At 46.2% G+C, this 25,679-nt stretch overlaps 1 protein-coding gene across 5 annotated transcripts in view; it reads left to right on the forward strand.

Moving 5' to 3' along the window:
- Positions 1-25,679, forward strand: part of LOC135388716 (potassium voltage-gated channel subfamily H member 8-like) — a 487,577-nt gene that overhangs the window by 400,101 nt on the left and 61,797 nt on the right. For all 5 annotated transcript variants that reach the window (XM_064618453.1, XM_064618458.1, XM_064618454.1 and 2 more), the window contains one exon: positions 7,747-7,883. In XM_064618453.1, the coding sequence (XP_064474523.1) occupies positions 7,747-7,883 (137 nt within the window). The remainder of the gene's footprint in view (positions 1-7,746; positions 7,884-25,679) is intronic.

Genomic DNA, 25,679 nt, shown 5'->3' on the forward strand with positions numbered 1-25,679 from the left:
CGCGCCTTCAATCACGTAACATACTTGGAAAAATCACGTGGAACTTTTATCCGTTATCGATACAACGCCACCTCGCTCACTGCGATACCTTGAATAGATTTGAACGTATAAGCTTTCTAAATTACTTCCAATTTCATGACACGGTCATGACATCGCGTACGTTCCGCAAACAAGGAGGTAGGTCTACGTCAAAAAGTCGTGAACGCGGAGACCCAGAAAAGACGTTCATGGCCACAGAAATCGACCACCTTGGTGTCTATAAAGGGCGGCACAAACGGGTACTCACTAGGGTCAGTATATAGGGTACTTGTCAACCGGAGTGGGAGCTCTTTGTGTCACACCCCACCACCACCACCACCACCAAATATATGGATCCCTTTCCACACCAGGTGACGCTCGATAAACAACAAAACTGTACCAGACGCCGGAAAACGACGTGTTCGCAGGGGGCTCCTTGTATTGTTCTTAGCGTCGTCGCGCCTCAGAGAAAGAGCGGCGTTCCTTGTGCAGCGCGTCATCCGGTGCGGACCGCGCCTCTCGCACCCCCATAGTGACGCCACTGGCCGTGGTACATCACGGTTCCGTGTTTTACTTTCGGCATCCTGTTCCCTTCTAATTCCCCTCAGATGACATTCGGCGAAGCTGCTGCTTGTATAAGCTTTTGAACTTAGTGTGAGAATTAAGATGAGCCCATCTTAACCTTCACATTAGTTATTAGTTTACAAACGTGCACGCGATTAGCAGATTGCTGCGACAGTGACTTGTTGGGGAACATGAGCCTCAAGGTGTGCTCACATACGTATATATGTGCTGTGAAACATGGACAGGGGGCAGCACTACGCCGGGCGAGGGTGAAAGAAATGCCTGCAAATCAGATTTCATTATTCATTCTTAATTCTTAAAAAAAAATTCTTCAGCGTTCTTTTGTTCGGTGGTCAAAGGCTCTCGGGCCATAGCTAATCGCGGGCCGCGTGTTCAAGGCAGCTACTCTACAGCGTCAGCAGACCAACGCAATCGGTAGTTAGGTCAGTCCGCCTTCCCAAGTTAGTGTAGTTGTCGTTTGTTGTTAGGCACGTTTAGGCGAAGCCGGCGAAGCGGCGCTGAACTCCTTGGGATATACATCAACCGACGTTTTATTTCCTTCTCAGAAATACCCATTTCCACATTCACTCTTCTTCACGCCAACGCAACCTTCGCGAGTCCTTTCCACGAAATTCTGCCACCACTGGTCCAACATTCACTCTATGCATACCATTATTTCTTATGAAGAGGCCGCCGTTGGTCTCCCTTATAGATTCAAGGAAGGTGCTTGCTCACTCCTGCCTCCCGGCATAAAAAGCCACGCTGCTGTCTATAAACATCCTCGAGATATAGCTTCTCGTTCAATCGCCGTGGTGCTATTTTGAGGTCTCCATAATGTTCCTATTGTGAGAACGTCGACGATGTGGCCACAAAAAAATAAATAAATAAGTAAATATATATCCTTTTGTCGTCATCATTGAAACAAAGGATAGTAGAATGTGTGGGCGTGTTTTCCGCGAACACAGCTCGTGGGTAGAATGGCGTCGGTTAATTGTCTGATTTTGTCGGCGCTCCAGAGAAGTACCTGTTATAGGATGTTTTGGCGTACGTGTAAAGTACATCGATACGCGAGCTAGTGTGGTAATTGAGCAGGCAGTGAATAATGATAGATGCTATAAGCTCGAATGGCGAGTGCATGACCGTGGAAAGTGATGGTTTTGTAGGGCAGGGGTGACTGTGAGAGTATATATAGGTCACGGTCGCTAGTGGCCTCTCTTTGATGTCTGATTTTCTGCAGGACACTAGAAAGGTGTATGAGTATGTCAATGAGTTTAAAGGAACCGTGAAACGCAATCGCGGTTGTTTTTATGTAGCACTTTGTAGAATTCATTTTTCACAACCCTGACAAACCGGGCTTCCCGCCAGTGCCAACAACCGACATTGCCCCCATCTATGCTGAGCAGACTTGATGCAACGCTCGCTTTCCGCATGCCACGAAACACCTCTCTTCAAGACGCTGCATTAATTCATCGGATGCGACTCGATGTGGGCTTTTACGACCAAGTGGCGTTACCGCTTGAGACAAGTTGACTCTCCAAGATGCTCTGAGGTGCTCCAGAGGATCTGGAGCACATTCTTCTTCATTGCCCACACTACCAGCTTTCCCAAACCCTCCGGGTCTCTTAGTCAGCTGGACTCTCTCCCCTTCTCCCTATCAAAATTGCTTGGTCCCTTGCCGAATCCAGCCCACCAACGCTCTGCGCTCAAAGTTCTTTTGACCTTTCTGGACAGAGTCGGGCTTCGATCCTTATTGTGAAGGGGCTTATTGTTTAATTCCCCACATCATCACCACCAATGGGGTAGAGTATCGCCTCTGGCGATGAAACTCTCCATTCATCATCTTAAAACCGGCCTCGGTGATTCAGTCGGTAGCGTGTTCGCCTTCTGATCCCGGGATCGCGGGTTCGAACCCGGCCAAGCGGGCGGGGAACCCGGGCGGGGCCGAGGACGCCAGCAACTTGGTGGCAGGGTAAGTTGCTTAGACACACCGTCTTTCGCGAGGGACGTTAAAGACGGGGTGCCGTGTGGTGAGCTTTCATCGCACGTTAAAGAACCCTCAGGTGGGCAAAAGCAATCCACCCTTTGTCCGCCCGGACCGCTGTGGCGTCGCTCATGATCTCAGTTGTCTCGCGACGTAAATCCCTACTTATATATATAATGAAGGGAACAAAGCCATTAAAGAAACAAATAAAGGACACTAGACGTGTTTGAAATGTGACGTGTTCTTTAATGGCTTTTTTTCCCTCATTATAATTCACTGGCTTGCACTGTGGCATTGAGGAGTGCTCAGTCACCCTCCCACGTGTATATCGCTGGCTGAGCGACCCCTGGTTTGCCAATTCCGAACGATGCGCAGCTACCCAGAGCTGACGAGCCGCAAACACGGCGAAACACGTGACCTCTGGTGCTGTCGCATCGTTCCATGAGTATATATATATATATTTATATTATGCTACAAAATTTAGGTTCGAACGACCAGGAAGTTGAATATAGATAGGGGAGAAAAGACACCAGAGACTCCCTACTCCCTACTTCAGTCTCTGGTGTCTTTTCTCCCCTATCTATATTTATATTATATATATATATATATACTTATTTCTTTCATTGCTTTTTTCCCCCTCTTTGTATATATATATATATATAATCTTAAAATAAAGTTGTTGTTGTTGTTGATGGCTTACACAAACCGTATGCCCGCTCTTCTGTGTCCTTCTATTAATGCATTTCGAAGACCGATATTTCGCCGGCCTCAACTGATCACAGCGCCCATAGACGTCCGCAGAGAGGAGTATAGGGAGGACGCTCGGGATTGGCGGACATGCAGCACGTGACAGTAAGGTATTACCTGACATATTTGCAGCTGGTTATTATAATTTCACGCACATAACCCGCGGATTATCCGACGAAAAGAGTGTTCCAATGAGAGGTTTCGGTGTATCCGTCGGAGTGGTCCTCTCCTCAAATTTCAACTTGGCATTGCCGTGCGAAGCCAGGACTGTTACTACCGTTGATGTTACCGATGGTAACTGACCCTTTCGTTCCTTCAGTGAAGAGAGTTAGGCCCCCTAAAGTGACATGAGCTGTGCGATCCATCCCCTCCCCCCCCCCCTCACCCGGTTCCGATTTCGGCATAACAACACAGTTACCGGAACCGCCGGCGAAGGCCCTCCAACGTGGACTTTCCCACCTGGGAGTCATGAAGGCGTGCTCCAATCCAAATCCAATAGGCTTTCCTAGGTCAGTCCCGATGAAACCCGCTCCAAATCCTAAGCGCTTTTATCAGCTTTCTTAGCGATCGGTAGGAAATGCTAAAATGAGTTTTTCGAATTAATATATTGTCGATTCTGACGCCAATACGTAATAGAGCACACGCGTACCAAAAGTGAGTTCAGACTATTGAAAGCGTCATTATTTAGCAGTTGGCCCCCTCGTTTGCTAAAACCTCTTTTTCGACTAGCATGTCTGCTGTGTGACTTATGTATGCGTCAAAAAAGAGGTGCACCAAATCCAAAAGAATCTCGCCCGCGGCTTATCCGCGTTGTGGGTAATATGCGCGAAATGTCATTACCATTACGCACTCTCGGAAGAATGGTGTCAGTTTGTGAGGAGTTTGCTTGAACTGCTTGCAACTTGCAGGAACATGTGCGCCCTCTGGTTGTCTCACTTTATTCGCGCGTCTGCTTAGTCTGCTTCCGACTACCATTGTTTGTAGACGGCGTTGCTGGCGTGACCATATCGCGGAAAGCGCTGTGTCATGTGTGCCCTGTGTCAGCGCTGTGCCAACGCCGTGAGCAAAATTTCAGTTTCATCTGATCCGCACGGTTGCACAAACTACGTTGTAGTCTGCCTGGATGCGCGCAACCGTGCATGTTCAACGACATGCGTTTTGTATCACAAACTTCCGAACGACAATGCATGAGAACGAATGTAGTTCGAGCGTTGTTGCGTACGTTCTCAATGGATGGCGCATTGAGCCGCGCGAGTGTTGCTGAATGTTGCTGTACGATGGAGTCCGCAATGCCTTCGTGACGGAGCAATCTTTCAAGTATGCCGATTAGAAGCTACTCAATCTATTACGGAGACTGTAGCTGGACCTTCAAAGTTCTCAGCTTTGCGAAGAATCTCAAGTTTCCATATGTTTACAATATAATTTTCTTTCCCTTTAACGAAAGAAAAACGACGGGGTCCGCGAAAAGCATCTGTTAGATTTAGGAAACCGCACACGGCTACGAAAATTCTTAAAGAGACGTTATGAGCGTTTGCAAGCGTGTCTGAGAATTACTTCCGATTTGATGCCACGGCCACCACGATAAGTTACGTGGTCTTTTTCATCTTCGTTCCGTCAGAAGGCGGGCGCAGCAGAGGTAAATAATCGGGGTGATTGGCTGCTTGCGCTCGTGCACGCAGCGCGGGAACAGAGCAGAGCGAAGGTCGCCAAGGCGAAGCGAGCAATTCTGAAGCAAACTAAGCGACTCAGATCAACAAGACGAAGTTTGCCGAAATGAAGGCAGGTTTGCGGTTACTGGTGCGTCGAAGACCAAATGGGAAAAGAAACGAAATACTTTGGAGGCAGTGCTGGATTTAAAAGGTCAAAGTCTCTTTTTTATAAACGATATTGTTTCTAAAATCATCATAGTAATCAATGACATAATTTAATTTATATGTAATATATATAAGTTAATAAATTAATTTATATGTATATGTATGTAATTTGAAGTTATGTTTACAGTGCAATATTTGTGCTACTGCAAAATAAAAACAGAAATAAGCTCAGCACGAACGGTTCTCGAACTTAACATCAAACACTCGGTCAGGTTCGGTCAGTTTCTAATATCGTCTGCAGTATACCCTTGCCATGTTGCAAGCTGTATCAGACAGTACGTGTAAATGTAAGGCTTTAAGAACATGGATATTGGAACTCAACACTTGAGGTACACTTAACTCCCGTTTTATTCCGAGAAATCCACGGCGATCTCCCCGGAATCGAACGTCGTGATTCTCCCACATTAAATGGTCTTCCGTTCTATCAAGTGTGGACGAAATACTCCTTGACGTCCGTCGCATTCGCCGTTCATCACTCTTGCTCCAGGCGCTCCATCTCGCTGAGTGCGCAACACGAGCGGCCGCACGAGCGCGATACGCTGGCTGGCTCTGCGCGAGAGGATCTGGTCATGCGGTGCGTTTAATGTGCGGGGAGCAAAAAAAAAAAAAAAAAAAACAGCACTGTGGTGCTCAAGTTGTGTGTGTGTGTGTGGGGGGGGGGTGCGTTCAGTACGTGAGTGCGTCCAATATGCGGTAACTGCCCGCGGAGCCGTTGAAGTGTGGTTGGGGAACCCAGTTTCAGAACCCCTGGTTTAATGTAAGGATGATAAACGAACACAACAGAGCATGCGAGCAAACACTGACAGCAAACTTTGTGAACAGCGTGTGCTGCAGATGCCGGAGTTTGCTACGAACGCACTAAACATACAGTAAGCATAAATAGAAACAAAGAATAAGAATAAATTGAAAATGTCATAGAAACGGAGTAAGTGGACTACTAGCAGTGGCGCAGCCACGGGGGGCTAGGGGAGGGGGGATCGAGCCCCCCTACCTGCCACAGGCCCACCCCGAAAATCATGCAAATCGATGGAGAAAGAAATAGTATATATGGTGGAGATGGGGGTGGGGGGGGTCCAACGTAACGATCGCAAAAATTCTTCCAATTACTGGAGACCGTCTAACCAGCATACTTGAATACTTTTGAAACTGAGTTTTTCGAGCTACTTCAAATTTCGTGAGGCAGCCTCACCGCCCATGCAACTTCATACGTATACGCATTATTAAACGTTCAAATATTTCGTATGATGAGGATGTGGCCGTACCCAGGATCAGTGACGGGGGTGGTTGTGTTGAGCCCCCCCCCCCCCCTCCCAATATTGGAGGTCTGGCTACGTAACTGCCTACTAGCCAAACAAAAAGGTGTGTGTAAGAACTTGCGCGTACGTAGCAATGCACAATAGCGCATTATATGGGGTGGTTCAGTGCTGGTAACGTGGTTTAAAGTAGCACAGAAGTCATTTTTAACGCCCTATTTTCTTTCTATAAAACTGTTGAGTAGGCTAGTAAGATGCACCATGTGAACCATATGATTCACATCACAGAGTCATAATTATCGGATAAATTGAATTTAAAGTACGCCGCAAAAAGCGACCGTGCGCAACGGCGGTGGGGAGCGATACCAGCCTGTGATCTGCCTGGGACCTCGCGCTGACACTATAAGGATCACGCTCGCTGATTGGTCCACAGACATGTCGTCTGCTACTCGGCTGTTCGGGGTTCTGAAAAAACATTGCTCCTGGCTTGGTCATGATTCGGCCGCGCCTTCTATCCCCAATTCCCCGGGAGAACTGGCAAAACTGGTTTACGGCGGCAAAGGGACAAGGCGCTGAACCCGACTGACCGGCGAACCAGAACGCGTTCTCCCTGTAACGTGATCGGTGACGTAGCATCATACCTTCTCCTCCTCGTTATACCGGAGTGTCGAGTTAAAGATGAACGCGCGGAGCCATGTTTATGTGAGTTTTTTCCTGGGAAACAAATTGCACACATCAAAACCTTTCGCGCTATTCGATAAAATGACCTACACACTTTCATCAGGCGTCTTAATCTGATTTTTTATGGCCCTCTGTACTCCTTTAAGTACACTCTAACGATAAATACTTCACGGCTTAACATGCTCAATGCTTACATTTATTCACAATGCTATCCCTCTGTCTCCTGATTTGCTGAGGACAAGGGGCGCACGCCATTTTTATAACAGTTTTGGAGAATGCAAATTATAGAAACGGCGTACGTCTCTAGTTTTCAATAACGTAGCACAGAACGAAATATTTCTTGTATCTGCTTGGGCTTGACTATATTAAGCGGTCAACTTCAATTTTTACAGCGTAGCTCTTACGTGACCAGTTCTCGTGAAAATAATATAGCCTGGTAAAATGAACAGATGAATCCGGTACAAATGTAATATAATATAATAATAATATAATACTTTTGTAGTGTCTGGCGAGCACTTTATGGAAATATAGCCAAGCTTCACTGAGGGGGAGTGGGGATGTGTAAAGATAAAATGACGACTAATGGCGACTAACTTTAGTGACTCGCATTGTTGTTATTGCCTTTCAGATGCGAATGGCAATGTGGACCTGGAAGGCTGTGTTCCCAACACCAACTACCAACGCCGTCGCAGTCGCGCGGTGCTCTACCAACTCTCTGGCCATTACAGGCACGAGAAGAAGATGTCCAAGCTCAAGCTCAACAATGTAAGCAAAAACCACCTTCACGCTCCGAAACTCGTCATTGGTATTTCGTGCTTCCTAATAATGGTAATTTTCCTTCTCTTTCCTTTTCTTTTCTTCTTTTCCTTTTCTTTCCACTTTCCTCCTTTTTTCTTCTTTACTTTGCTTCTTTTTCTTTTCCTTTTCTTTTCTTTCCAATTTTCTTTTTTTTTGAATAGCAAGCCGACCTCCGTCTGGCTGACCCTTCCTTTCTTTTTTCTTAATAAATATATCCCCCCTTAATAATCGTCGGAAATCTAAGTGCCGTTAAAGGGGCTATGAACTCTACCAAGCTAGCCCGCTGACTGTGTCCAAACGGCGATTTTAACTTGTTGGCTGTGACACCTTTTGTATAGATGAATCTGATCGGTCCGTATCTTTACTACACATAGCACGCTGCTAGCCAACCATCATCCCCAATGACAACATTCTCGCTCCTGGTTTGTTGATAACGGTAGGCGGAGCCTATTATGTGGAGCCGTTTATGTACTGCATTATGGCTACAAAATAGGCTCCGCCTCCCGTTTTCAACAAATCAGGGACGAGAACGTTTTCATTCGGGATGGTGGGTGGCAAGAAGCGTGCCATGTGGTGAAGTGCATTTTTAAGGCTACCCTAGATCTTAATTTTCGGCCGTCATCATTCCTTCATCTGTTATTACACCAACCTCATGTCGTCCTGGCTACAGTCGTGACGCAGCCCACATACGTGAAGCCAACAACGGCAAGCAGGTTTATCGTCACCACCACCACCACCACCACATTTTAAGAGTGTAAAGCAGAACGTTATCTGTACCTCCGCGTCGGCGTCTGATTGTGTGCTACAATTCTTCAGATGACGTAGTAATGGATAGAGGTTTCTGGATGGCGGTGCATCTACTCGCCAGTATCCGAAAAAAAGTGCGGTTTTGTACTAACGCTGCACACGCTATGAAGGAGAAGTATTGAACAATAAATTTTAAATAGAATTACGAAGCGTAGAAGAACAATATTACATCCATTACACCCGTAACTAAATACATGAAGATAGGAGTTCTTACCTCCTTTAAGCGCCAGAAGTCACTGAAATATGCAAAACAGGACATACTTCGCGCAAATTGAAATGTTCCTCGCAGCGCGATACGTATAGGAAATCTGTGGAGTCTGAAGGGCTTCACGCCCCCTTAACGACTTTTCGCCGCAACAACCACATCCTCTTCATACACTTGCTTTCATTATTCATGCGTTTCTCGACGATGTACTTGACCCTCGAAGCAACATAGTGTTAGGGAAAATCTTGCAGCAACGGTAGAGTTCAAGTGGTTATGATATTATAACATCCCTGCTGCCAGAGCTATGTCAAAGCAGTATACGCTTTACCTATTATAGATGTATCTGGAGTAGTCCCACTGAACTGTTAAGGATTTTTGGCCACTCTTTCTCCTTGATCGTTCTCTCTTTTCTTTTTTTTTTCTCTACTGCACAGTCACCTGGAAACAGTCCAGTCGTTCTCTGGGCTACAATACCAGCCAGCTTTTGTACATCGGAAGAACTCTACAAAAACGATAAGATGAAGGAGGTAATCAAGTGCAAGCTTGGCACTGAGATGTCACCCGTTTCAATGAAGCAGCGCCATTGGCTTATCGTGCTTTCGGAGCAGTTATTTGTGAATACCTTCCGATGTACTGAAACTCGCTGCCATCCCCGCTTTACTCGATTATCACTAACCTAATCCCTCACATCTGATGGTATACACTCTTAGCGATGAGCTTCACTGCATAGCACGCCCCTAGTCAACCATTATATCGAATGATATCGTTAACTGCCCTGATTAGTTGAAAACGGGAGGCGCACGCCTTTTCTGTGACAATTATGAACAGCATAAGTGTCACAAAAAAGGCGTACACCTCCCGCTTTCGACAAATCGGGCCATATAACGATATCATTCGAGATGATGGTTGGCTAGGGGCCTGCTGTGCGATGAAGTTCATTTTTCCGAGTGCAGGATACGGCCGCTTCAGCGGCGCAACACCCCGTGCGCCATTCACATTATGTGAGTGTTGTTCTTGCAACACAAATGAGAGATCAAGAAACGAAACCATGTTGCTCTCACTGGACGAAACAACGACGACAAATAAATAGGGCTACGATGAAAGAGGACATTTGCGACTTAATTTGCGGCTCACCACCCCAGGTCTCATAGGTCAGTATGTGATATGAAATAATGAGGTGATGCGTGAATAATAATAACCCGACACAGATGAAAATTGAAGACTTGAAAGTTCAACAGAACAAGGAGCAGCGACGACAAGAGATTTCGCTTTGGCGCACCGCTGATGCTACTTTAACCGACGGACGCATTTTAATAACGAACCTTACGTTCGTGGTCCCTTTCCTTTCTTCAATTTCGCTGTTTGGAAAATAACCTTGTGCCCTCCATTTATAGTCAGCGCACAGGGCTGGTATTGTGCTTGAAACTAGTTGCATAACTCGAATACATTCAGGGAATAAACGAACTCAACGTTCGCGCTGAAGAAACAGAACAGCATGAAAAACTTGAGCAGTAGCAGGACAAGACTTTTCATGCAGTCTGCACTTGCTGTCTGTACTGCTGCATTGTTTGCAACACAGAGGGACTGCCTTTGATGATATTTAGATATGCTATGCGTTGTGACGTGAGTAGTATAGTAAGACGAGCACTACGCGGGACCCCGTGCGTGATGATAATAGACATAGATCATAACACAGACAAATAATATTTACGTAGACTTAGACAAGTAGAGGTACTCTACAATATATATTTAAGATACAACAACAACTACATGAATGAGGATGGGATGAGGTGATTCACCGCAACAATTGCCCCAGTAAACCAGAAATATCCCAAGGACGTCCCAGAAAAGTTGCACACGTCACCTATGTCCAGGAGGTCATCAAGACGTTATCTGGACGTCCACAATGTGACGTTGAAAATCGTCAGACATTGTATCCCAGGGGCATCTGCAGGATGGAAAAGGAATTGCCCCACCGCGTGGCATTTTCCGCACATATCTGGGGCACGTGATGATTACTGGAGCGACGTAAGCAAAGCGAGAAACATTTTGGTTTTAGACCTGGTCTAGATTTGGTTTAAACGGGACGTTCACGAACATCCGTGAGATATCCAAATGTCAAGTTCAGCTCTTCCACAGGATATCCTTGGGACATATTTGGTTTACTGGGGCGGTACCATCCCTCAGTGCATGTGGGTTAGTATATGAGTGAGATGACGATGAAAAAGATGAGGCATACACACTCGCACACACACATGACACACGCAAATGAGATATCACACACGCAGGTGCGTCGTAACTGATGGGGATAGTACTTCATCCGGTTGGCCATCGGAGACGAAATGCTGTGAAGATCACACCTCCACATTCATGGCAACAGCTCTGAGGTCAGAGGAGTTCAAGCAGGTTAGGAGCACATAGAATGAGTGCAGGCATTGACGGGACGGTGCTTCACAGGGTTAGAACAAGTACCCAAGATTGCTGCAAGGCTGAGCGGCTTGTTGTTTATATGGGTCGGTTGGGACTGGGGGATTGCGCTTTCTGAACTGTATAGAGGGCAGTCGGTGAGGACGTGTTGAATGCTTAGCACTATGCCGCAGTTGGAACACAAGCTGGTCGAAGCATAACCTAGTCTGCATCTCATTTAAGATATGATATGACATAATGAAGGAAAAATGTGCTTATGATACAATAATAAAGCAATTGTTAAGGGAGCAGTAAATTCTTCAAAAAGTATTCGAGATACATTTTAGATATTAAGTATTAACCATCACGGAGATTACACGTTTCTTACTTTACATTACGAGTTGGCTTTATTGGCATATAGTAGAGGTTGCATTTCACCATGTAGTCAGCCTTCGTTTGCGTATTTGGAAAATAATCAACTTTGGCAAACAGGTCTTGAACTGGACCCATGTGCTGACTGCAAAAAAAAAAAAAAAATAGAACTCATGGCAAAACTCATGTCTAATTATGGAGAGGACGCGGAAAAAAGTTGTGAAGCTGAACACTGTATGGGGACAAAGAAGTAATTCATGTTGAAATATGGCAGTCATCAAAAAAGCCAGACAGTGGCAGGATTTGAACCACGCATCTTTCGATTACCGGTCGAGCTTGTGTTGTGTTTGCCTTTAATATGTCCCATCCTCAGAACAATTAGTTTCCATCAAGTAATCAGAGCATTGACCAGTATAACAATATTTAAAATACAATATTTTGAGTATGATTGTCAAGTGACACCAGTACAAGTCTGCATACACCTAAGGTGTGTAAACGTTAAAGGAGTACAGAAGGCCATCCAAAAAAAATTCAGGTTACGACGTCTGATGAAAGTGTGCGTGTCATTTTACCGAGTAACGTGAAGGGTTTTGATGTGCGCAATTTGTTTCCCAGAAAAAACTCCCATAAATATGGGTCCGCGCGTTCAACCTTAACTCTTAACTCAGCCTTAACCAAGCCGCTAATTTGTTAAGAATGGGATGAATTCACTATTTGTGGACACTTTCGATTTTGCATAATGTGTCTGAAATAGGCGGATCCATTCCATTCTGCAGCCACAAAAAATGAATGCGAAGTAGCAGGTCCTCATAACTCCGACCAACCCTCCACGTATTTCAACTTTACGTGTTCCCACCCCCCACCCCATTCCGTTCTCAACAAATCAGGAGACAGAACAGCCTAGGAATATGTCATGTGGTCAAATTCTGTTTTAACGTGTACACTCTCTGCACGAGGGGCATGAAGAATAATCTCATTACAGCTGAGGAATGATGTTACCAGGGAATGACAAAGCATAGGGTAGGAAAGAGAGAGCTCCATTCTGCAAAACATGGTTGCTCCATTATGATAAGCTATTTTGCAGCGTCCGCTTCGCTGGAATACGTTCATTTATTCAGCGCATTCACCGCGTTGCAGACGCAACCTCCGTGAAAGCGTTTAAGTGGGTAGACCGTCTGGAATTTGGTTTTGTACTAAAATGAATGCAGCATGTTAATTGTATCGATCGTTAATCGAATGTAATCGACACTGTACATGTATCAGTTTGCGGGCTTTAGATGTTTTCTACCAGTTATCGCTCTTCTCCATAGTTAAAATTAACGGCAGTGCATCCGAGAAAATGATGCCATGCGTGTGGTAGCACATATCTATAGAACATGCTTCTTGAGGTGCTATTTGGCTTGTCAAAAAGCGTGGACGGCACCGATATTTTTTTACTGCATAACATGAGCATACTGCCTCAGGAATACTACACTCTAAGAAAAAAAATGTTGAATTTTCTACCAATCTTGGAAGAGCTGTTTTGCAACCACATTTCTACTGAAACCAACTTTACCTTTTGGGTATAACTGCAGAGTAGAAACAAACTACAGAGTAGGAACTGTCGTTTACCAGCTTGGGTAGGGAATTCTACCCGTTTTATCCTAGAGCAAACGTGACAGAGAGGAGCAAGGGAAAGGGACACCAGCGCTTATACCCGAGGAGCAGAAGGCGCGCGTGGATTGGCCCGAAATGGTAGAAGTACTGTCGTCCTACCAGCTTGGGTAGAGTGTACGACCACCGAAGTGACATAGGTGAAAACTTTTGCCACGAAGTAGGATAGCTTGCAGCAGGTATGCAGTATCTAACATGGCTGAAAACCCAGTCTCATTCGAGCAGTATATTAGGAATCACCAATTCGCTGTGCTGTGAACTGCCAATCAAATTTACAAAAGTGCCTGGAGAAAGCATCCTCGGCCCGGCCCGATCTCCTCGCGTGATGTCAGCAGACCTGCGAGCAGCAGTAAGTTCTGATTGACAATTGAAAATTTGTCTGCTACTGCTACGTTACTTCGGCAGCGGCGGCTACGAATCACCTAAATGGCCAACCCATCGGGACTGCGAGCGTCATGCAGTGACATCGACTTCTCTCGTTCACTTACGATGCAGCCAAAAAAAAAAAAAATGGGCTTTTCAAGTGACGTTGCTAATGGAAGTTTTCTGTTTTCCAATGCCGGGGAGACGTCCCTAGGTTCTAAAAGAATTTGGAGACGTATGACAGCTTGCACGCTGTAAGAGACACAGTAAGATGACTTCTGGTAATATTTTTGCAAAAATTACATCTCCTGGAAATTTTCAATCAAGTAGCCGAAGAGCTCCGACAAGCATGTCCCTCTGCTGCGCCCGAAATGTGCAGACCAACTTCCGCGGCTGCCCATGTCAATGCGTACGACGTCCCACCACAACACGTGGATAACTCCAGATACCCTGTCCACAGGTCTACACCCATGATCTCTCCTGTGCGCACGCCAGTCACCCACAAGGCCAACATCTGATGTACCTCTGGTCCCTGCATTACCATTGTTGGCTAACGGAACCGTGTTTTTCGCTGATAGTCCTACTGGCAGTCGAAGTCGCGGCATTTGTTCTCCGACCCTGGACGTGGTTCCTGGACTAATGCTTTCAATGAAAAGCAGAAGTCCGCCAGCTATAGGCGTTGTTCCCCGTCTTTAGTAGTGATCAACAACTATTCCACCTGTTCGACACGTGACAGTGCTACCTACAGCAACGATTGTTCGCCTAGAAGAGGCTTGCCTTAGTTTGAGCGGCTGCTCTGAGAAGAGCCATTCAGGTGTCGCCATGATTTGAAACGCGTGTGTGATCATGGCTTTAGCGTCATCAACGCAAGAATGTGCCATACGATACTGAATTTAGCTATGTCGAAAAGTTGAGAATCCAGTGTTCTGCCTGAGGTCGGAAGTCGCCCATATTCCAAATAGAGACCGTGCTTCTACTATGGTAGCAACAGTAGCAATAGTGTAATAATTTTTGAAAAGAGCGCCAAGAAGAAAGACACGTTTTAACCCGACATTATGCAAAGAGCAGTTATAATTGCAGGCGTTTTGTTTATGTGATATTTTTGTTATTGTGCTACTTTCGTTATTACGCATTAAGCTATTTTTTAGAATTCGTACGTCAAAGTGACGCTACAAGCTGAGGTCCGAGGTCGTCAACTTAAATCATTATCTCGTGGCTGCCTACCGGAAGGGGTTCATTTGGATTCTAGAACACGTGAGGGTTAATTACCTTTATTAAAAGCGTGATCACGGTCAGCTACAATAACTGTAATAGTAAGAACGCTTGTTGTGTTCCGCAGAATTCGCCACACCCAAAAAATGAAAAAAAGAAAGGCAGAATTGACGCGAATTATTCTCGCTCTCCTCTCCTGTGGTAGAGTGTACATCGGACAGACAGGTAGATGCATCAATGATAGAGCTAGGGAGCACGATAGATCGTTAAAAAGTATGGACAAATTGCACCTACCCACCCACTGTAACAAATGTAAATGCACCCCCGATTTTAAATCAATTAGGATTCTGGGCAGGAGCAGAGATAAGTTTGCCCGTGAACTTTTGGAGGCCTTCTTTATCGGAAAGAAAGGTTCTCTCTGTATCAGCGATACATCTATCTCGCTTGCCTCGGGTGAGAGGCGGTTACTTGAACAGGCGAAGAACTAGATAGTAGAATTTTTAAGTTGTTTTGCTTGTTCTTATCTACCTGGTTTTTTTCCCTTTTAGCTCTTTCCTGTGTCTTTCCTGTAGCTGCGCACCCTTCAGTGCAGTAAAGTTTAGTTGGAGTTAGCGCCCGTGTGTGTCTTATGTTTCCTCCCGTGGTTGTTGCTTTCGCGCTGTGTGTTTCCTGTCTACAATGAATTACCAACTAGCCCAACAAAGCATTCTGTTATTCTCGCTATTTCACCAGCAGCAATAGCTGTCGGGTCCCACGAAGGGAAAAGTTTTCTACGATCGTCTACATCCATGGCGACGGTGGTATCACATTGCGCCCTCTTAGCGGCGCGCCGTTGCCCCTGGAGAGCTGCCACGAGGGTGCGGTTTGCGGCCAACTCTTCAGCGTACGCTTCAGCACGTTTCATGGCGCGCCGCTCACGTTGCAATGCTACCTTGCGGACGCGCTTTGCAGCCACCTGCCCCGCTGAATGCCACTCTCGCAACTGTACACTGCAATCAGCGGGGGCACGAATGACTTTACGGCGTCGTTGTTGCATTCCGACAGTGGTAGTTTGCTCGTGTACTTTTGCTACCTGACGAGCAATCTCGGCATCGTCGGCCTGTCGTCTGGTACACGGATCACCTACGGCGATGGCTTGTCGTCTGCTTCCATCAGAGCCGTAGCGATGGAGGAGGGCGTGGGGGCGAGAGGGGCGCCGAACGGCAAGCCCCTGGCGGGTTTCTTGTACGATATAAAGCGGGAATGAAGAAGCTGACGGCAGTGAGAGAGGGGGATGGGGCGCCTCACGTTTACCCTGCCCCGGGCGCAAACTCGCCTCGAGGTGGCTCTGGCTTCCATGCACTCATCTGAAACGGGATCTCGAAAAGCGGTACGGGGTCTCACACTCCCGGGTGCGCGGGGGGCGCTTGTGTCGCGTTAAGTGAGTGGAGTCGGAAACACTCGCGCTCAGGACGCCTACTGAACGCACCCACTGCGATGATTTCGTATGGACGATGGTTTCCATACTCTTCCTCGCGTTCTGCTCGTCTTCTTCCTCTCATGTTCTTTGCCGACGCGCTGAGACATTACAACGTGAGACAGTGGCGCCCTCTGTGGGGCGCAGGCGGAAGCGCTTAACTGGATGCTTCAGCTTCAAACACTCTTCGGACAACTCCAGAATTCCCCGCCCCCATTTATACCTCCACTTTACAGCTATCGCTGTAAACGAAAAGTTGTTTAGTGGTCTTCTACAGCACTTTTAAAGCCTCCGGGTACAACTTGCCTGGACACGCTGTCTCTTGCAAGGGACGTTAAATGCGGTGTGCCGTGTATACTGATATGAGGTGAGCAAAATTAATCAACAGACCGACCCCTGTGGTGTCGCTCATGGTCATTGTTGTTTCGCTACGTAAAGCCACGAATTACCAGTCCTCCCAAATACCGATGCGCAACTAAGAGTGTAAGCACATTACTGGAAACAATGTGAAATGCGAAACGGTAATCTAATTAACCGTTTTATGAGATAAGAGAAAGGTATTTAGAGCGCGAGTAGCAGCTCTCGTCCTCAGAGTACGAATTAAAAATATATATATATACTTTTCTGGTTTGTTTTTATCACCAATCCAATCAAATCAGGAATCACGGATCATTTTCTGTCACGCGCTTTGTGTTTCGGGCCCGAAAATGCTTTGTGGTTGAAGTAAAAGAGGGTTTTTGAGTGGAACCCCGAACCATACAAAACGTTCTCAATGTTTACACGGAGTTCATACTGCATCCGGATGTGAAATAGTTTTTGTTTCGAAATGCGAGCATTCCTAGCTGCTCCAGGAAACGCTGCTTCCAGCATAGATTATGTCAGCAAAAAAAAAATATATATATATAAATTTTAAAAAATGAAATACCAATACAGAACTCAACATAAACTCGCCTTGCGACGGCTACCCAGGAACTGTTTGTCCAAAGCGTCTAGGAGGGGCTTAACAGCTGCGCACAAGCTCCATAATAACGTCTGAAACCGAATGAGACCCATTCATTTCGCGGCATTCGCTGGGCGGTCCTGTACGGCCGGGATCATTTATTCTTACGCTTCGGGTAATTCCATACATACGTCGCAGCTTGAGGTGTAACATATTATGAGGCGCGATGCAGTATGCTATACGTAAACTGCCAGGAAGGGAAGATGGATGAGTTGAATTGTTATTGTAAATTATGCGCGTCACGCGCCTTACAAATTAAGTTGAAGCTGTGGTAATGCACGCACGCATCTGTTTGGTTTCCAATAGCGTGTGCGCTATGTTCGCCAATGAGGTCATTTGTTCCACAGAAAAATAGCACGAATCATCAGAGATTGGAGAAGCACAAAAGCAGCGATGGTCTCTGGAAGTCGTTCCAAGATGGTTGATGGTGAAAAACAGGACGCGATCCTGGGCGGGGAAAGGGAATATAAAAACATGAACCGTTATTGGGTCCGTGGGCCACGACATCAACCATGAACATGAGACAATTAATGTTGTGAGGCTGGAACACATAGAAAGGACACATACATGCAAAGCCTCAAGTGCCTAAGACATTAATGATGAAAGAAGGAGGTCACTGAAAAGGTTAGCCAGCTGTAGGACTCGAACCCACATCTTTTGGATTACCGGTCCAGGGCTCCACCAATTGAGCTAAGCTAACACACCTCTCCAGCGACTTCCAAGGGTGAGTCATTTGAAGGGACAAACCAAGTACTCTCTCACTCATCCCCCTTTCACTCTTACATTTTCCTCACTCATACACACATTCATACGACGGTATCGACGCAAGCGGCATCTGTTGAATCGGTGATCCAGAAGATGTGGGTTCGAGTCCTACAGCTGGCTAACCTTTTCAGTGACTTTGTTCTTTCATCATCAACCGTGAGTATGGCATTCACCAAGAATTCAGCCAGGTGACACTTCCTAGGAGCTCTTAATGAATGCATAACGTCTGCAGAATACAGAAGTGATGTTTCGAGAACACGAGTGCCCGTTGACACTCGTCGTCCTCTTTTTAGACAGAGGATCGGAGGGTAGCGCAATGGTGCACTAGAACAGTGGCTCACCATAATAGAGCGTAATAATAAGGCCATAAGGTTCCATAGTCGCCGACGTCATTTTCGTCCGATGGTCGTTGGACAGTGCACAATCATAACGCCGTGCCAAGCCTCGGAACCTCACAGGGAACCTTCGCGATCTCATGCTTACGACAACGTCACTGTTATTCACCTCCACTTATAGGTAGCCCGCAGAGAAGCATATGCAGAACGGGATCGCATTACGGTACTTGTGTCGTTGGACGCTCGCTGTCCAGCACCCTTGTCGGGGGGATCTGTCCATAGTCATCAGACAGCTTGAAGCCTGCAGCGTGCAGTTCTTTCTGTCTTCTGGACAACAGACCATTCAGCCTATTCAGAGTCCTTGGCCCACGGAGCAGCGCTACGCGTCAGTGCTGGGCTCTTCGCTCCCTCTTTACTTTCGTTCAAGCAACCGGGCTCCTCGAAGAGCTGTAAACAGAACTCCGACCTGTCTTTTGTTCGCGCTGGCCATTAATTCATCTTCTCATCTTGGAAGTGGCCTAGGGTCCAGCGACCACCGCGTGGAAGCAACCCATGTCATCATTACTTTTCCTTCATTGGTTTTCGTTGGCTTCTTCTGTAAACTTTCCGGAGTGTTGCTCAGAGAACATCGAACTATTTTTACTTATTTATATATATATATATATATATATATATATATATATATATATATATATATAACCCAAGGGGTCCTGATGGAGGGCATTTTAAGGGCTAATAACGCCGGGGGAAAACAGATTAAATGAATGGAGTAAGGCACGCGTAGGAGCTCTCCTCATTTTCGAAGAGTGCACTAAGTTTTATAATAACGCATACACAGCTAGACGAAGAGATAGAGCCCTTCAATGCGGAAGACGTCGTTCTATTTTCCATGCTTCGGCGAACACTGAACGATCTGCAATGTCCGGAAATTGTTCTCCGTTCACAGTCAGGGCCGTCGCTTGTTCAAGTAGTAAAGCCAGAACGCAGAAGGTAGCCTCTGCAGGTGCCATTATTATAATTCCAAACGAATTTTCCACCGTTCACCGTAGCACGTGGCAATTCTGTGCAAGAAGGTCGCACACGTGCCCAGAGGTGCCATACCCATGTCAGCGATCGAATAAGGAATTATGCTGCGAAGCAGGTCCCAAAAAACAAGTTTCCAGTGTTTGTGACCGGAGGAGGGATCCTCGTACTCCTGTATCTCTTTCTCTGTTACTTTCCTTCTCTTTTGTTATTTTTGTGTTTGTTCCTTTGCTTGTTTTTTCTGCAGCCCGCGCTTGCTGAATATTGTACCCGTCCTTGGTACTTGCGGGGGCGGAATGGAAGCGTCTTGTGGGAATGTGGGATGCTACGTAATGTGAAAAGCCACTCGTGGGTTTTTTATCGGTTGTTCATTCAGTGAGAAGTTTTGTCTTTCTTTCTTTTCTTTTTTAATTTCTTTATACCTTATACCTTATCGTTCCTACTCAACTTCGTGGTTCTCCTTCTTGCTCTTCTTCTTCTCTATGTGTGCGTGCGCGATGACTTGAGTCCGAGGGTGCCTCAATGGGGGAAAAAGCCCGATGGCCAGCAAGTGGGAAGGGTCTGTGAGCGTACGTATTAAGAATATGAATATAGGCCAGTTGTGGGCAATATATACATACGTGATTCCACGCTTTGTTTACTCATGATCTCCGACCTCTGCAGATATATCAAGTGCTAAGATGATGTGAGAAACACATTGTTTGTCTACCTTAGGAGCACGGCCTTGAAGGAAAATTTAAGTAAATTAAACAAATTGGTACTCTCACGTATAGCGCACAGAGCAAGTTTACAACGTCAGTCACCCACTTGCCAGCAGGAAATCTTCAATTGCTCATTACAGTTGCTTTCATGTGAGCGGTTATTATTAAACAACTAAATAACAGATACATGCGCACGTTATTCAGTTCACGGTGAGGTTTATAATCCGTAAGTAAGTCTCGAGCGTCGCGGTGGGGACGTGGTGGATATCAACGACCTACGGGTCAGATCATGGAATTAAAAACCTGCCTTATTACAGGCGAAATGCCCAGGAAACTATTATAACGGGTAATAAAAGCTTCAACTGAATCCGTTTTGCATATTGGTCAGCTGCAAACCATATGCTCTTAATCAGCTGGACTCTCGCCCCCCTCTGTCTATCGAAATTGCTTGGTCCCCGGCGAAACACAAGCCCACCAACGCTCTGCTCTCAAAGCTCTTTTGAACACAGTAGAACTTCGATCCTTATTGTAAAGGGGCCCATTCATTCCCCACATCACCACCAGCAATGCGGCAGAGCATTGCCCCTGGCGATGAAACTCCCCATTCCTCATCTTCAAAATAAAGTTGTTTGTTGTTGTTTGTAAACCATCGACTGGCCCTTCGTTCGAGGCTCGACTTTTCAGTCAGGTCGGAGAAAACCGACTTCCCCTGCTGAAAAGAAACGGTACCTCGCAAAGATATGTGCCCTCAGTGGACACAAACGCCGTTCGGGTAGGCCTCCTTCTCTAGAAAAGCCTCCAGAGTGTATCAGGGGTATTGCATTGACAGACCACGGCAACAATCGAACAGATCTCCCACCAGACTTGCCGCGGTGCAAGCTTCTTCCGTTCGTGGAATCACTGGAGGCTCGTGTGATTGAAAGGTCAGGACAGGATAGGCGTATGAACACTCCACTTATTGGATTCGGTTTGCTACTCTGTGACAAATCACACGTATATATTCAAAGCACAACTAAAAGAGTGTAGCATCACTTTAGCCTCCCAAAGTTCATTGCGCATGATAGTCGTAGCGTCGACACGAGCAGAGTAGTCACAAAGGGGAAGGAAAAGAACCAACGGTGCGTGTCCCACTTTTCTTTCCTCTGACGTCCTGCATCTGCGGTTGCATTGAAGCGTTTCTAGGGAAGCGATTTATTGCGGCTCCACGACGAGGAGTTCGTCCAGCGGTTGGAGGTTCTACTTATCCATGATTTGTATGTTCGAATCGTTTTAAACTTCAGAGGCGTATAAGCAGAGAGAATGAAGTCACGTTCCTCAACGTCCCGAAAGTGCCGTTAAGCGATTTTTGATTTTTGCGCAAGTTTACCTCCCAAGTACGCAGCAAGTGAGATATTAGGAAATTTTTAAAGTTGTAATATATTGTTCCGTATATCGCTTGTTTTCGCCAGAGCGACATATCGTGGAATAACAACATATTTATTTAGTAGTGCATTAATTGTACCTCAACAAAGTTACAGAAGCATTAAAGAAGACACCCCCTCCTCTTGAGACCCTCTCTCGTGCAGAAGCGTAATATTAATAATAATATCGCAACATTAAGGGTCTAGTGCGAATATAGTAATAATTATTCGGTGACTGTTGTCCAAATTAACTGGAAGCTGCAGCAGAAAAATTCTGCGCGCCATCTATACTAAACCCTCCCTAGGTTGTGGCGATCTGGTGCATCTCTGTCCCCAATGACTCTACTTGCCATACACACATTTCGAGGAACTTGTCCGGAATAGTAGCCAACAAAACTTTAGCCCTCATCGAATGAGAGCCACCCAACGAAAGTTCCGAAGTGTCGCCTGCTCGATACAGACTCTCAGGCGCTCACACAGGTAAAGATAATTGGATTAGGTTTACCCGTAAGGTGTGTCAGCTTATATCTGTTGCGACATGTTGCACGCGCCGCAGGGCAAAACTGCGAATAATTTCGACCACCTTTTTCCCGCTGTCATCCAATCTATGTTGACGGTCCCGCGCGAACACCAAATGAGAGTGCCTGCACGGCTGTCAGCTAGTTACTTCAGGTCGTCAGCGATGCACGCTAAGTGGCTTAATAACCGAGGTTGATGAACACGCTGTAACTCTGTCTAGTGAGATTGATGATGGTAGCTCGCACAGGTCGTTGTCGTGGTGATGTTAGCAGTGAAACCCACGCGAATATGGCTGCGTCGCGATTAACCAGCTCGAAGTTCTTAATCTCAAAAGGAACAAGGACGCTGACAGATATGAAGATAGCCGCATACGCATAACGGTGCTCGTATTCAATAAATGGTTTCATTGGCAATTGCTCCCGTTTCCATATCTGTCCCGCTCCTCGCACTGCTGATAAGGAGTTCCGTGTTGTTTTGCCCGCATACGGGGGGGGGGGGGTTACATGATCAAATACGTTCCTGACAGACAACAGTTTTCGGCCGTTTCACTTTCTCGAAAAGAATAATGGGTCACTTCTCAAAGCAACAACAACCCTATTTTTAGGATGGGGAGTTTCATCACCAGGTACGATGCTCTACCCCATTGTTGATGCTGATGTGGGGAATGAAATAATGAGCCCCTTCACAATAAAGTACGGAGTCCTAAGGTGTTCAAAAATGTCAAAAGAGCTTTGAGGGCATAGATGTGCAGTGGTCTTTTCGAATTCAGGTGCACAATTTATACTCACTTGCTGGTACTGTAGCTGTTCCTTCATCCTGACATTCGTTTTTTTTTAAGTCCGTGTTAGCGCCGCGAAGCAACTGTGACTATGAGCGGCGTACAGATGTGGACAAATGGAGAGAGGACAGCAGGAAGGAATGGGGGGACAGGTGGGCGTGACATGCAGAAAGCATTAGGTCTTCTCTCAGTACTCTCTTCACGACTTCATCAATGGTTGAGGATGTCATGTTAAAGGGTTCGTGAGTATTATACGTCAACAGCATGCGTGGATTGGAAAAACCTGGAAATTTTGTGAGTCTTATGAGCCTTAATGGGTGGCTGCAACATACGTTTCTTTTACGAATCTAACCAGGGGCTCGATGCTCAACTTTTGGTTATTCCATACCAGGGGGCGGAGGGGGGGGGGGTGAATGTGGAACTCCTTGCCGTAGTCGGCCACGCTCAGGCGGGCAACGTCACGAATATCGCAACACTACGAGTCGATTCGCACAGTACATCTTTATAGTTGCGACACCAGGTTGGAACCGTGCGAACGGTGGAGCTCTGGTTGCGCAACCCGAGTTGCAGGAGTTGCACAGCCGATCGCTCCACCAGCGATTTTTCTAGGTGCAACCTGTCAATCACACGGCTCCTCTTTGCAAGCGGGTCCAGTCCGGACAACTTCCATGTGTGAGTTACTTCAGCGGCAGTACGCGGGTTGATGACACATTACCACTGACCAGTAGAAATTATTAAAGTCGCAGCGGATTGAAGTCGCAACGAGTGGAAGTCGCAGTACGATTGGATGAAAAAGATGACAATGATGCTTTTTCGCGCCATCTGGCGAGATCGGTGACCACTACGACATTCCGAGTCGCTGGTCGTTTGAAAGGGACCTATTTGGTGCAACTTCGGTTGCGTGCAGCTGTCGCGAGAACAGAGTTGCAGTAAAAGGTGACCTGCTTGCGCTGTGCTGCTGTATGTTGCGACTCACGTGCACGGGGGCCACGTTACGTCACGATGATTCCTCGTTCTCTGATGCGCTCTTTTCACGAGTGGAGGAATTTTTTAAAAATTATTATTAAGAATGTGCGGAACAGAGGCCTCGCGCGCGCTTTGTAGGCCGCCTGCACTTGTTGTTCTTTCGTTGCAGCTCGCTTTGTTCATTGCATAACATGCCCCGGTGAAAAATAGACACTATTTTCGGGGCAAAAATAAATGGGACGCTCCAGAAACGTGGACTTCCTCTTTTTCAAAGCTCGTCCGTAACGGTGTCAGATGTGGAAGATGGAAGAGGTTCGTCCATCTCGTTTCGCACAATAGCCGATGCAGAACGAATGAATGCTATGGATACGGATCTCTTCTGGAGCAGTTGTCCGCTTACAGAATGCATACAATACGTAGGCCTTTGATATAGTATTTCGTGGAAGCCGTCCCAAATGCGGTCTTTTGACCCCGTCAGAAGGCTGTGTCACCAGCATCGCAATTGAGGAGTGAATGATATGTATGTTCTGGTAAAAGATACTGATACAAAGGTCGCAAAAAGTGAAGATAAAAGAGGAACGTTTGTGATGATATATACAGCGATCAGCTGTAGGACGGGAAACAGTTAACTGTGCGTGACCGGTCCTTTTTCCTGTTCACTGTATAGGCTGTAATGCTGAGGTTTCACTGTATGACTGTATAGGCTTCGAAAAGTTTCGAATTTCTTTCACGATGTTCTGTATTTTATATTAAGCCAGAGTATTCAATACAGAACATGACAGACCTTCGCTTTTCGTAGATCTTCAAGTGAAAGGCATGCACAATGCCAATACTGTAACATCTTGCCTGCCACTCACGATGTCATGTCATAGTGAGGTCAAAAGAAGCCTCAAGAAGAGTTACAGCAATGCCTCAGAAAGGAGCTTTTTCTTATATGTGTAGGCTGGATAGATCACACTGGCGAAGCACAAATCTAGCATTCTCATTCAAGAACTGTTATGTGAGTTCCGTGTTCTGTCTTTGACGTTGAGATCCACCACAGCAGCTTCTTCTACTTTAATATCTGGTGAGCAGAACAGGCACGGTTGGCAGAGTACTGAAAACGTGGTCCTGTCCTTTCTTTTATTACTTACGTCAATTTACGAAGGACGCTCCTCATAACCCAATATTATTTTGTGATCAATCAACCCGAAGATGGACTTTGGGATCGCGCAACACTTACCTATAAGAGACAAGAATCCCATTTGCGCTGTGGAAGCAGATACGTCATATTTCCTATTAAACTGTCAACAACACATCGCTCCCCACGATACTCTGAGGCAGCGCTCGGTTGATCTGGGATGTACAGTGTTTTCTTTGCTGACATCACTCGTCCCGATACGACACTTCCCACAGTGAAGTGTCACTAAAGCACTACCCTTCCTGAGAGACGCAGAACTAGTGACTACCACACTGTTAAAATGGAGCTTCATCACATAACGCTCATCGGAGCCAACGATCATTGAGAATTACGCCGTCCTGTCTTCTGATTTGATTAAAATGGATATGTCCGCCAATTTTAGATTAGGTAACGATGTACAAGGAACAGTGTATACAGGGTGTCTCAGTTAAATCCCCGGTCTAAATAATTCGCGAACGGGTGCACCAATCGAACAACTTTCTTTTTTACAACTATCTGTCCGATACCACCTACAGGCTGCGCACCGTGTGAATGAGTGGTAGGCGCTCATTATTTAAATAAAAATTCAAATGGGTTTCGTAAAAAAAAAAAAACATAACTTCTCAAGCAGGGCGCCGTCGGC

The sequence above is a fragment of the Ornithodoros turicata genome, chromosome 3, assembly GCF_037126465.1.
Source record: "Ornithodoros turicata isolate Travis chromosome 3, ASM3712646v1, whole genome shotgun sequence".
NCBI lineage: Eukaryota > Metazoa > Arthropoda > Arachnida > Ixodida > Argasidae > Ornithodoros > Ornithodoros turicata.